The sequence below is a fragment of the Populus nigra genome, chromosome 2 (assembly GCF_951802175.1).
Source record: "Populus nigra chromosome 2, ddPopNigr1.1, whole genome shotgun sequence".
Taxonomy (NCBI): Eukaryota; Viridiplantae; Streptophyta; class Magnoliopsida; order Malpighiales; family Salicaceae; genus Populus; species Populus nigra.
The window spans coordinates 37699667-37710987 of record NC_084853.1 but is presented as its reverse complement, the minus strand read 5'-3'; the positions used below and the strand labels follow the sequence as shown (position 1 = coordinate 37710987).

Sequence of the window (11321 nt, the reverse complement as noted above, 5' to 3'; positions counted from 1 at the left end):
AAGAGAAGCCCGCAGCTAATGTTTCTCAAGGATCTCAAAAGATTTGCAATTAGGTTATTGTTCACCAATATCCTCTGCAAATAGCTGGAAGCCAAACCTGAGCATAATAATCATATCCCTCTATTTGACATGAATTTATCGCCCTGCAAGAACTTCCAACAATCACCAGCAGCGCTATGTTTCTTTTTTTCTTTTGTTCTTTTTTTATTGGAAGTTTGTACAAAGGTCTAACATCCATCCCATCATCAGCATGCCGTATATTACACCAGAGACAGTAAGATCTATCACTCAACACTGCTAAGCATTAATGGAATCTAATTGCTTCAATGATTCTATTATTTGTTAAAATACATTAAACAGAGAAAATCTTTTTCTTTCCATCTTTGACTAAGCAGATCGAAATCATTGTACACTCTGCCTGGCCTGAAATAATCATTGGCTGGAGCAGCTAAGGGTGAGGAGAGCAGGAATTGTTTTATTCATATTCAGAACTCATCGTCATCTAAGACCTTGAGACAGGCTAACTAAGAGCTTGAAGAAGAAATCCAGATTGAACTCCAAGAGTTATTCCTTTTGCCGCAGAAATGGATCCAGAAACTCACCACCTTTCCTATTCATTCCAAAGCAGGACCTAGAATTCTCTTCCACTAACAAAGAAAGGATAAGCAAGAAAAATTTAGTCCAGCTAGTGGTTTACCTCTTCGAGCATGAAAATGACATTGGCATATGCTTTAAGGTAGAAACATCAAACAACTCCATAAACCTTTGATCCGAAACCCTAGCCTTCGCAGCTGCAAACCGCTGATACTCATCAAATATGGATGAGAGACACCACTTTTGCAATTTTCTCAGGCAACCCACAAGACAACCAGTTCGGTGCTGGATATAAGAAAAGCAAGCATAACTCAGAAGATGTTGACCCTAGAATCAAGTATGAACTCCAAGAAACCACTAGAGGACATACCTTTCCTCGTTTACAATGAATCAAAACTGGATGATTCTTTGCATCTGCATTGGAAACAAACATGAAAGGATATTTTTATATCCCTCAAATAATAGCAATTAATCAAGACAGATATAAAACAAGATAGTTTGGATGTGCTTGCATTACCAAGGACCACTTTCAGTGCTTCACGAATTGTATCCTCTGGGATGTTTACGAATGGCTCCTGGATGCATAATTGAAACATCACGTGGCAGCATAGAAAACCTCTTCCAAGACCACATATATAATCAATAAAAAGAAACATTAACCATGAAAAAAGTTACCTCCAGTGTTATTCTTTGAGACACTCATGCAAATGATGCACAAATTTCATCAAACTTGTCCTAATTTCTCTACTGATTCTATGTACTAATTGGCAATCTCTGACTTTTTGTACAAGCCACACACACAAGGGAAGCCTTCTAACATGATTTTGTGTTGTGTCGGTCAAATCAAAATTGCAGTATGTGTTTGTTTTGACCTAGAACCTTTTTTGTGCAAAGTCATCTCACAGGGACCAAATATACACTATGCCCTTATCCAATTGTTCATGCACCGGGTCATAAGGATTACTGGCATGCAAGAATTTTTCTGGCTCGCCACTACCATAATATGACTATAGTGTGCTTCGAGCATTGCCCTTATCGGAAGCAAGACAGCATAGCCAGTAGACATTCAGTTTCTTGTTTGTTAGTGTTCGGAACATGGTACAGGGTCCGGGAACGTTACACGCACGCCCATGTGCATTTGTGAGACATGTAGGGGGTAGTTCCGTGTGCTAATTCGAATCAGGGTGCATTTTAGAAATCTATTTGAGTTGTCGGTTATTTTGAATACCACTAGGGTGTATAATGATAGATGGAAGGTAGAGTGTATTTGATAATCAAACTTCTGATTCAAATTAAGCAAAAGCAATCTCATAAAAAATGCGAACCCACAGAAGACATCTATAATATTGCACTTTAGCAGATGGACAAAAACCACACATAAACAAACATGAAATGAGGTAAACTGTACTAAAATTGGATTGTAGTCATGCACTACTGGTAGCCATTAACCTAAGACAACTATTAGGTTATACAAATTTCTCACATTTTAGAGCTCCTTGCTGCTTACATACATGTATGTTAAGAATGAATAAACAAAATGCTGAAAAATGCTTTTTATTGCAGAAAAACATTTCTCTTTTGAAGCCAAGGACACTGCATCTCCTGGAAGGACAACTATCTAGAAGTTGTAGACCTAAGTTACTGGTATAAAAAGTTGTGAACTCCAGAGCCAGACAATTTCATGGTAAATCAACAAAAATCTATTCAAATTTGAAGAGTTTCAGAAGAGCTAATACCCATTCAAGCCATAAAATATTAAATTCTAAACAAAATCAGTTATTGGAGCATACAATTTTGTTAATATAGATGTGCTAACAATCAGTAACTAATTGCAAGTAGAGTTGACAACAGATCCACTTTCTTCTTTTTTTGACAAACTCACTAAGTATTAAATGTTTGAATGCGCATAAAAGATGACTTTACTTCACACACAGGCATATTAACCAATCCAATTGTGTATCAAATTAAAATTCAAAAGCATAAGAACTGATCCATCCTCTTTACATTTCATCTATAGGTTATTTCTTGATGTTCCAGTTGAAGTAGAGACCAGTATGATCATCTGCAAACTTGGCAACTCTTATTTTTATTATTTTTTTTTGAAAAAAAATACTAAAAAACTTCGTAACTCTTTGAAAAGGCCAGAAGATGCCAGAAGGGACCTGTGGATTTGTACACGCAATTCCCTAAAGCAATTATTTAGATTCACCTGATTCAGATATGTTCTATAACAATAGCCATGATTTGTGTTTCCATTTGACGATAACATATTCATGATCCTAAATGTCAGTATTTCTTGTTACTTATTTCCATCTCAACCACAAATACCAACAATCTTAGGATGCTTCAATTGCAAGAATTTAGAGAAAGAGCTTAATATTCATGCCTTCGAACTGTATCAAAATTTTGGCAACGTCTCAGGAGGAAAAAATATAGAAAGAAAAAGGGTTTCAAAAGTTCTTCCACAATTTAACTAGTTTCGGAAAAAATAATAATAGTAAGTAACAAAATAGATTTCAGGCTTTGAAAAAATAAAATTTAAAATACCAAAATAAAAAAATAAAAAAATTATTATGAAAAAGTGCTAGAAGGAACAAGATAGTACAAAAACATAATTTTGCATAAGAAACAATTAAGGTCATCAATAGTGTTGGATATAATTAAAAACCTTTATAGCAAAAACAAGAAACTTGGTCTCCACCGAATTTAACAAGTGCATTGCGTATTGTCAAAATCAGATAATACAGTCATCACAATTCAATGAAAAACTGCAGGTGGCAATTAATCATTCGGGAAAAAAAACAAGAAGAATAAATTCACATGTCTACCACCTGAAAGGATTCTGTATTACAGTGATTCTCATTTTTTTCAATTGTTCTTATTTTGATGATTTCCTTTTTGTCAAATACATAACTGCTGCTACTTCTGAAATGTATAGATGTACACATAGAAAGGATAGGACTACCCACATGTAAGAAACTCCTAGATAGAGATGATAACCATACTTTTCTTTCTCTGAACAATCACCTTACGAGTAAGAGAAAAGAACGGCTTCTGATATATACATATATATATATATATATATAAAAAGTTGTGAATAATGCAGTAACCCAGGACCTCATGAAAAAAACCTCTTTTAAAATCTACTAATATTCCATGTCCCCACATGGCCACATTGAATAAAATTCTCTATTTAATTCTAATTAAATTTCATTATCAAATAAAAAAAATTAATGAAAGATCGAGATCATCACGTGAACTCCAAAGCCACCACTTCAAAAAAATCAGATTCAAAACGACGATTGATCTAGCTTAAATACCTTGTAACCTTCGATCCCAAATTGATAGAGCCTGATTCCACCATCCTTTAGAAACTCCGTGGTCGCCTCTGGATACGGCTCAGGACATAGACATCTGAAAAAAAACCCTAGCTTCACTAATCCATATTATACGAAAAAAAAAAAAACTAACTGAAAGGTAAGAAGAAAATGCTTACATGATAGAGCGGAGGCCGAGAGTTTGGAGAAAAGCGAAGTTAGCAGAGTCAGGAAAACCAGACCTAAAGATGCCATTATCTACCATAGCAAAGTTTAGAGGTGGAATAAGATTGAGTTCGTCTCCGACAACCGGAGAAGGAGAAGCGACGACCGGAGGTGGACTGAGATCGCGGCGGTCAAAAACTGCCACTTCGATAGTCCTGCAGATGGTAGTGTCGCCTCCGTTGGTGGCAGAGGTGGTGGAGTTGTGGTCAATTTTCATGTGAGAAGATTTTTAGAGAGAATCACGAGGGATCGTTCTGTTAGGTACTGTACTGCTACTGCTTTTGAACTTTTGTTGTTTGGCAGTTAAAGGGGGAGAGGGAGAGAGAGAGCTGAGGTTGCTTTTGCCGAAAGGAAAGCAAAAATGGGTGGCGCTGGTAGTTATAAGAAAAGTAGCTAGGTGACCTTGGGTATTTATAGAGTGTTTTAGAACTCGACTCGACTGGCTTTTTGTAGACTTTTCTCTTTCTTTTTTTTCTTTTTTTTTTTTTTGAAAGAAAAGAGAGAGAAAAGTGGAAATATTAAAATAAAAATAAAAATTAACAGACGGCAAGTTCAAAATATATAAAATAATATGAGTGAAAAAAATATATAGAGTATTGGAATGATAATAAAATTTAAAAGGAGAGAAGAGAAGGAAACAACAGGAAGCACATAATAAGAAGGAGTCACCACACACGCGTGCTTGATGCGTGTCGTCACGAAACTTCAATGGTTATGTTTTTAGGGAAACAAGAAAAATATAGAAGCTCGTTTATTTGGTTCCGCCTCTTTCCACGCCTGAGCTGCCAATAATTGAACCACGTAACATTTTATATAATGACAGCTTGATACAAGCAAACTTCATGCGGTTACTGCCTGTACTACGTCGTTTTGAAGGGAAATTTTTTAAAATTAAACTAAGTTTTCACCAAGTAATTTACTTTCTGAGAGTTAAACCGTCGGGTCAACTTCAGCTTGACTCTTTTTTGAAATCTAGTACGAGACAATCTAAGTTTAATAACACTAAATATAACCATGAAAAAAAATCATATTTAAATTTATAAAAGATAACGAGAATATCTCGACACAAAGATTTTTTTATTTTTTTCTTTTTATATTTATTTTTTGTATTAAATAAATATTAATAATTAGTGCTTATACACTTCATTCTCTTTTTAAATTCAAGAATTTCGAACCCATCTTTCTTTTTTGCTGTGTAAACCCATGTATTGATTGGTTAATGCACGCATATTTTAAGTCTTGCTAAACAAATTGATGGGAATATAGTTCAATATATAATTTATAACTTGCAAGATATATTCTCCATTTAATTATTATTATAAATGACATCTATCATACAAACCGTGCTATGAAAATTAGGTATTTTCGGTTATATGTAAGAGTGAAAATGTCAAAGAAAAATAAAAGTCAGAAGATGGTTTCACATGAAAGAAGATGCATCGATCTCTTGCATCTATAATTCAACAGTCAAATTGGATTTGTCTCATTTAAGACAGTTGAAAAGTTTATCCAAAAGCAAACGGGAACTTTAAATTAATTAAATGCCGAGAAATTCAAATATATTAAAAAAACACTTGGAGCTTTTCAAGGCTTTAATTTTATGCTGGAAACTGTTTTTGAAACTATTTTTTATTTAAAAATAAATTGAAATTATATTTTTTTAATTTTTTAAAATTTAATTTTTATATCAGCACATCAAAATAAAACGATTTAATAACATTACAAAAATAATTTAAATCAAAAACAAATTTAAAAGTCTTCAAAAAATATTTTTCAATCACAAAATGATACCTTTGTCAATCAAGAATATTTATATTGTTCACTGAGTCAATATAATACGATTTAATAACAAAAAAATATTTTTCAATCACAAAGAATTATTAAATCAAGCTGCGGTAAAACTTCTAGATTGAGTCAATCTAGAAGTTTTACCACAGCTTGATTTTATAATCATTTGTCAAAGCCCCAAAAAGTCTAAACACACGGTGATTGTCAACCTCAATTCTCATATAACTGGTGAGTTACTGAGTTTTTTATATATATATATAAAAGCAAACGGAAAAGGAAAAAAATCGTGAAATACAGTGGATACAACCCAGGTTTAATTTCTAGGCAGAGCGTGGTTCTAAAATGCTTCAAAAGAGCGTGCCATGCGTGCCTCCCTCTTCGAGTCAGCACCTCTCCCCCAAAATGACAAGGGTATGTTAGCCTACTCTTCTCCTCACTATAAACATTTGACAGCTGAAATCACTACACTAGACGACTCTGAGACGGCAGCATCACACGTATTAAAAAATATTTTGAAGTGGGTTAATAGTTATTTTTTAAAATAATTTTTATTAAAAAATATATTAAAAAAATATTTTTTTTAAAAAAAAAAATTATTTTTAATATCAACTCATCAAAATAATATAAAAATATCAAAAAAAATTAATAATAAATCAATAATTTAAAATTTGTAAACGCATTTTAGAAAAAAAAAAAAAAAGAGCTACGACTCCCGTCCCACTTCTTGAAATCACCAACTTGGTGGGTCCAGGTAGTGCACAATACAACGAGGAACACCAAAGAGCATCCTAGTTCATGGCAGCAATAATAATAATATAGGAGTAAGTGTTTGATAATATTTAAATTGATAATAATTTGGAGGAGGGGAATAAAGAGTACATTCGAAAGAATATCCGGGGAGAGCATGAGCGACTGATGGGAAAGTATTTGGAGGGAAGTGGTTTTGGAGATGCGATGCGAGAGCCCTGCGCCACGTACTTTTTTCTTCGTAATTTGTCTGGGCAAAAATCCCACGTCAGAAAGGGCACAAAAAGTGCACTAAAACAAAAGAATATGGCCCGTTAATCTCTCTTTTCTTTCTCTCTTTCTGACCTTTACTCATTATTTCTGCTTCTCTCTTTTTCAGTGTTAAGGTGTTTATAATATTAATAGATTTTGTTTTTTAATTTTTTTATAATATATTATCATGAAATGGTGGTTGCACCGCCGGCCAAACAACCTCTAATTTCATGAATTCTCCATAGTTTCTTGATTTTTTGAGTCAAATTTTCTTTTTCGTCTTCAAAAAGGTTATAAACCTGCAATGCTCGTGCAAATGGTGGACGAGCTAGATCAATGCTCTTGGGGGAAAATTAGTCTTCAAAAAGAGCTTTAAATCATTAATGATTGTGTTTTGTTCGGACATTTGAATAGCTGAATGTGCGAAAAGATGGGTGACTTGATATTGACGAAGAAGACACTTTCGATGAAATGGCTAAGGAGACACAATTGTTTTGATGAAGTAGGATGTGTCTGGTGCTTAGTCACAACTGGCTGGCTTATCGACAACCTTCTCGTCGGAAAAGCTTCCGGAGATGAAATTCTCCGTATAACAAGAAAAATACCGATAAGATAAATTTATAAAGATTATGGAAAGTTAATTTTGAAGATGCTGATAAGAGGCTAAGAGGTAAGTTGGTTTTATTGTGCCTATAATTTTATCTAATCGACAATCCATATCTTTCTAGTAGTATTGAGAATTTTATTATTAAAATTTTAATTCGTTAAATTAGTTTGATTTATTTAATGTTTGTTAGATTTTTGTAAAAAAAAAAATTAACTCCGTTGTAGATGAATTAATTGAGAGAGCAAAAACTTGATTTGAATTTTGCTAGGTGTGCACATGCTCCATGCGCATCACACTTAATTGTGCATACCCTACATGTGTGTATCAACTATCGTGTTAGTTTGAGAATTATTTTTTTAGTTATATTAGTTTGAAAATACTTTTTTTTTCTATTATGTAGTGTGGGAAAAAACTTGAGCCCTATAATAAATTAGTTCAATTAGTCAAGTGATTGGGAATCGAAAAAGAAAGATAATTGGGTTATTGATTGCTTTCTTGTTGCGGTTGGATTAAAATTTCTTCAAACATAAAAAATTTAGATATTAGAAAAAAATTCACATCATTTCTCTCTCTCCTTTTTAACTCTTTCTCTTCTCTCCTTTTTCATGTCATTTGTTGGTATGTCCTTCTCATTGACACTGTTAATTATTGTTCACTACAAATAGAATCATCGATTGTTAATGTCCATCGGTATTTTTTCAAGAGCTTTGGAATTGTTCATTTTCCAATGACATTGTTAATTATTGTCCATTACAGATGGAATCATTAATGAACCGAAAAATTGGTGATATTTGGAGGGTTTTCTGAAATGTTTTTATTAAATTGAAGATTTCAATTAAATATTACAAACAAAATCATCAATGAAAAAGTTAAAATATTAATATTTAATTATCCATAAGTAAATTCATCGGTAAAAAAACACCAAATTAAAAAACCTAAAACTCTAATTTTATAAAAGACATAAAACTCTTATCTCTTATTTCTCTCTTTTTATCTCTTCTCTTCTTATTAACTCTTTTTTTTTCTCTTCTCCTTCATGCCATTTGCAGGTGTATCCTTCTCTTCTCTTTTATTTTCAGTGTTACTTTCCTTTTCTTTTCTTTTTTTGTTAATTCATATTAAGTGAATTTATTTTTTTTCTTTGCAATCAAAGCTTCATTTATAGTTGGATTGAGAGGTAATTGTCATTCATTTAATTCTCCTTTTTTAGGGTTTTTTCTTGAATTATATTTTTTTTTGTTGAATTGTTTTATTAATAATATTGATTTATTTTTAATTTTTGAACCACCATTTAAAAAAACAAAGTATTATTGTGACATTAAACTAAATCCTGTTGTTAGAAGATTTTAAGGTTATACCTTCCATGTTGACTTGGTTCTTTTTAGATGAATTTAATAAATTAAGGTTAAATTTAAGTTAATTATCCCCCACTCGAATAAGCATTAAACATTTTATATTTTTTTGGGTTTTTTTTTTTTGCTAAAATTGCTAATTAATATAGATATTGATAACTAATTTGTATGTTTTTATGGGGGAAAAAGAAAGTGAAACACAACCTTATTTATATATTTAAATTCCAAAATAAAAAGGCTTTAGTAAATATGAAAATGATAAAATCCCAAATGGCTTGAAAAGTTATTAATTTAGCACTAAATTGTTTTAGAGAAACTATATATATCTTGGCTCGTTGAGCTTGTTTCTATTTTTGAAAAAACAAAAGTTATAAGAAATTGTAAGACTTCATGTATTAATTATTGGTTTTATTTTCATATATTTTATCTTATTCCATTACATGATCAATTGTAATATTTATTTCAATTTAAACTTATATTGAAAAGTTGGAAGCTATAGAAATTGAGCAAAATCAAATGGTTTGTGAAAATCGAATTTAAATTGAGGTGTATTTACAGGTAAATAAATTTTAACTGGTCTCTCATATATGATAGGTGTTGCCAAAAACTTTTTAAAATAGGAATATTTTTCAGTATCTCAATACTTTTATTTATTTTTATGTTTTGGGGAAAGTCAGTAATGTGTCATACAAAAAAGATTGATGCTAGTTCTTCTAGCAGCACTTCTGACGATCATAGGTCGTTAGGTGCCAAACATAAACAGACACCTGATGCACAGGCCGCCACTCTCATCGTGGGCTCGTCAAGTGTGATGTTGCCATGCTGGGGGATCCCTTCAGAGCAGGATTTATTTTCTACGAAGTACATTGACCAATGAAAATCCAACCACTTAGTGTAAGGTTTTTTTTTTCTTTCATGCACTACTAAAAAATTTAAAAAACAATTAATAATCTTTGAAAAATTAATTTTAATTAACAAATATAGTTTCATGTTTATAAATATTGAGGTTGCCCAAACAATAATATCGATAATGAAATCATCGATAAAAGTGTCATTGTTTTAATGGAGTTAGGCTTCTCAAAATCCTGAATGGAAACCTTTGAATGATGCATGGTTCGGAAAGTTTAAGGTTAGTATTAACTTAAATAATTTTTATATTATGTTAATTTGATTAGTTTATTAATATTAATAAAATTATTCTTTTATAAATTTGAAATGCAAAGAAAAATTTTACTGGGATATAGTTGATAATGTTGTTGCCAAGAGGGTTTGGGAAAATCACACTACAACTTGGTAAAATTTAATCAAGATAAATATTTTTTTATCCAAATGTTAAAATTTTATTTTTCATTTATTAACTGATAATTCAAATGTACCATATAGGTTGCGTGATTTTTGGTACGAGACACAGAAAAAAGCTAAAAAATATGTTAAAGAAAGAAAGCTTTCAGGCTAAATGGACATGGCAGTTTGGAAGCATTTCAGACCTCCGCACATCTCGGAGGTTGTGTGGGCAAAATATATTCAGCATGTGACATTCGAGCATTTCATTATCGACAAACCATAATAGGTAGATTCATGGTTCCATAACCATGTATACCGGTGGATCCATTCTGTTTGTTTCACATGCGAAATGAATGGTAAGATTATTTTTTTATTACATTCATTTTTTTATTTGTTGTTTTATATGAATATGTTTAACTAACAATAGTCTTCTCTTGCAGGCTACGGTTCTTGGACATGAACTAAGACCAATGAAGCTTTTTGTAAAATGCACGTGTGAAATGATGACTGTAGAAAAAGGGATGCAGCAGCTCATGGATAATCAAGCTCAATACTTTGTGGTATGTTGGATTTCAACAATTCTTTTTCTTAAGTTATCACTTTTTTTAATTTGCTGACTTTTTTTGGGAAACATATAACACCCGGTTGTAGAAGAGATACATGGATGATTCTTCGACCCATTCGGAACTCGATCAGGATTTGTAGTTGAAGGCAATATAGTCTGATGGACCTGATATAAATTGAGTGTACATTATTGGTAAGGACTTACGGATAGCCCAAAGTGTTTTAACCATTGAATGCCCACAATTAATTATGAGCACTCAAACTCCAAAGTTTGTAGCAATTTTAAACCAAATAGTTGAAGCTTGAACAACATGTCTTGTTGTTAAGACAAAACAACTTAGTACCAAGACAGTTGAACTCCGTTAATTGTACTTGGAGCTAAAATTACATATAGGTGGTACATGTACTTCTTCTTATTGGCACCACGGTCCCGGTGAAGACCCGTCTTTTCCTCCTCCATCCCCTTTATTCTAGATGAATTGTAATTGAACTAATAAATTTTTAAATTTATAATAAATATTTATTTTTTAATTTAATTTAATTTCTTTTACTTATTTTCTACTATTTTTAATAGATTTTTTAAAAAAATAT

At 31.9% G+C, this 11321-nt stretch overlaps 1 protein-coding gene across 3 annotated transcripts; it reads right to left on the bottom strand.

The window, feature by feature from the left end:
- Positions 1-282: 282 nt before the first annotated feature.
- LOC133681794 (tyrosine-protein phosphatase DSP1) lies at positions 283-4561 on the bottom strand. 3 transcript variants are annotated; one of them, XM_062104942.1, is made up of 6 exons: positions 4091-4561; positions 3915-4008; positions 1112-1169; positions 965-1008; positions 698-879; positions 283-610 (listed from the first exon to the last, which is right to left on the bottom strand). In XM_062104942.1, exons 1-6 carry the CDS (start codon positions 4351-4353, stop codon positions 565-567), a joined length of 687 nt encoding a protein of 228 aa, XP_061960926.1. In that variant the 5' UTR covers positions 4354-4561; the 3' UTR covers positions 283-564. The 3 variants fall into 3 exon arrangements, with proteins under 3 accessions (XP_061960926.1, XP_061960928.1, XP_061960927.1); XM_062104944.1 differs by having other exon boundaries at positions 283-647; positions 764-879; XM_062104943.1 differs by having other exon boundaries at positions 283-879; positions 4091-4560.
- Between the last annotated feature and the right edge of the window lie 6760 nt (positions 4562-11321).

Bases quoted from the DNA above. Each gene is read 5' to 3' on its own strand.
- LOC133681794 (XM_062104942.1), bottom strand. From the start codon at position 4,353: ATGAAAATTGACCACAACTCCACCACCTCTGCCACCAACGGAGGCGAC. The intron at 4,009-4,090 runs GTAAGCATTTTC...GTTTTTTTTCAG, and splicing joins CTCGGCCTCCGCTCTATCAT to ATGTCTATGTCCTGAGCCGT. The intron at 880-964 runs GTATGTCCTCTA...TCTTATATCCAG, and splicing joins TTCATTGTAAACGAGGAAAG to CACCGAACTGGTTGTCTTGT.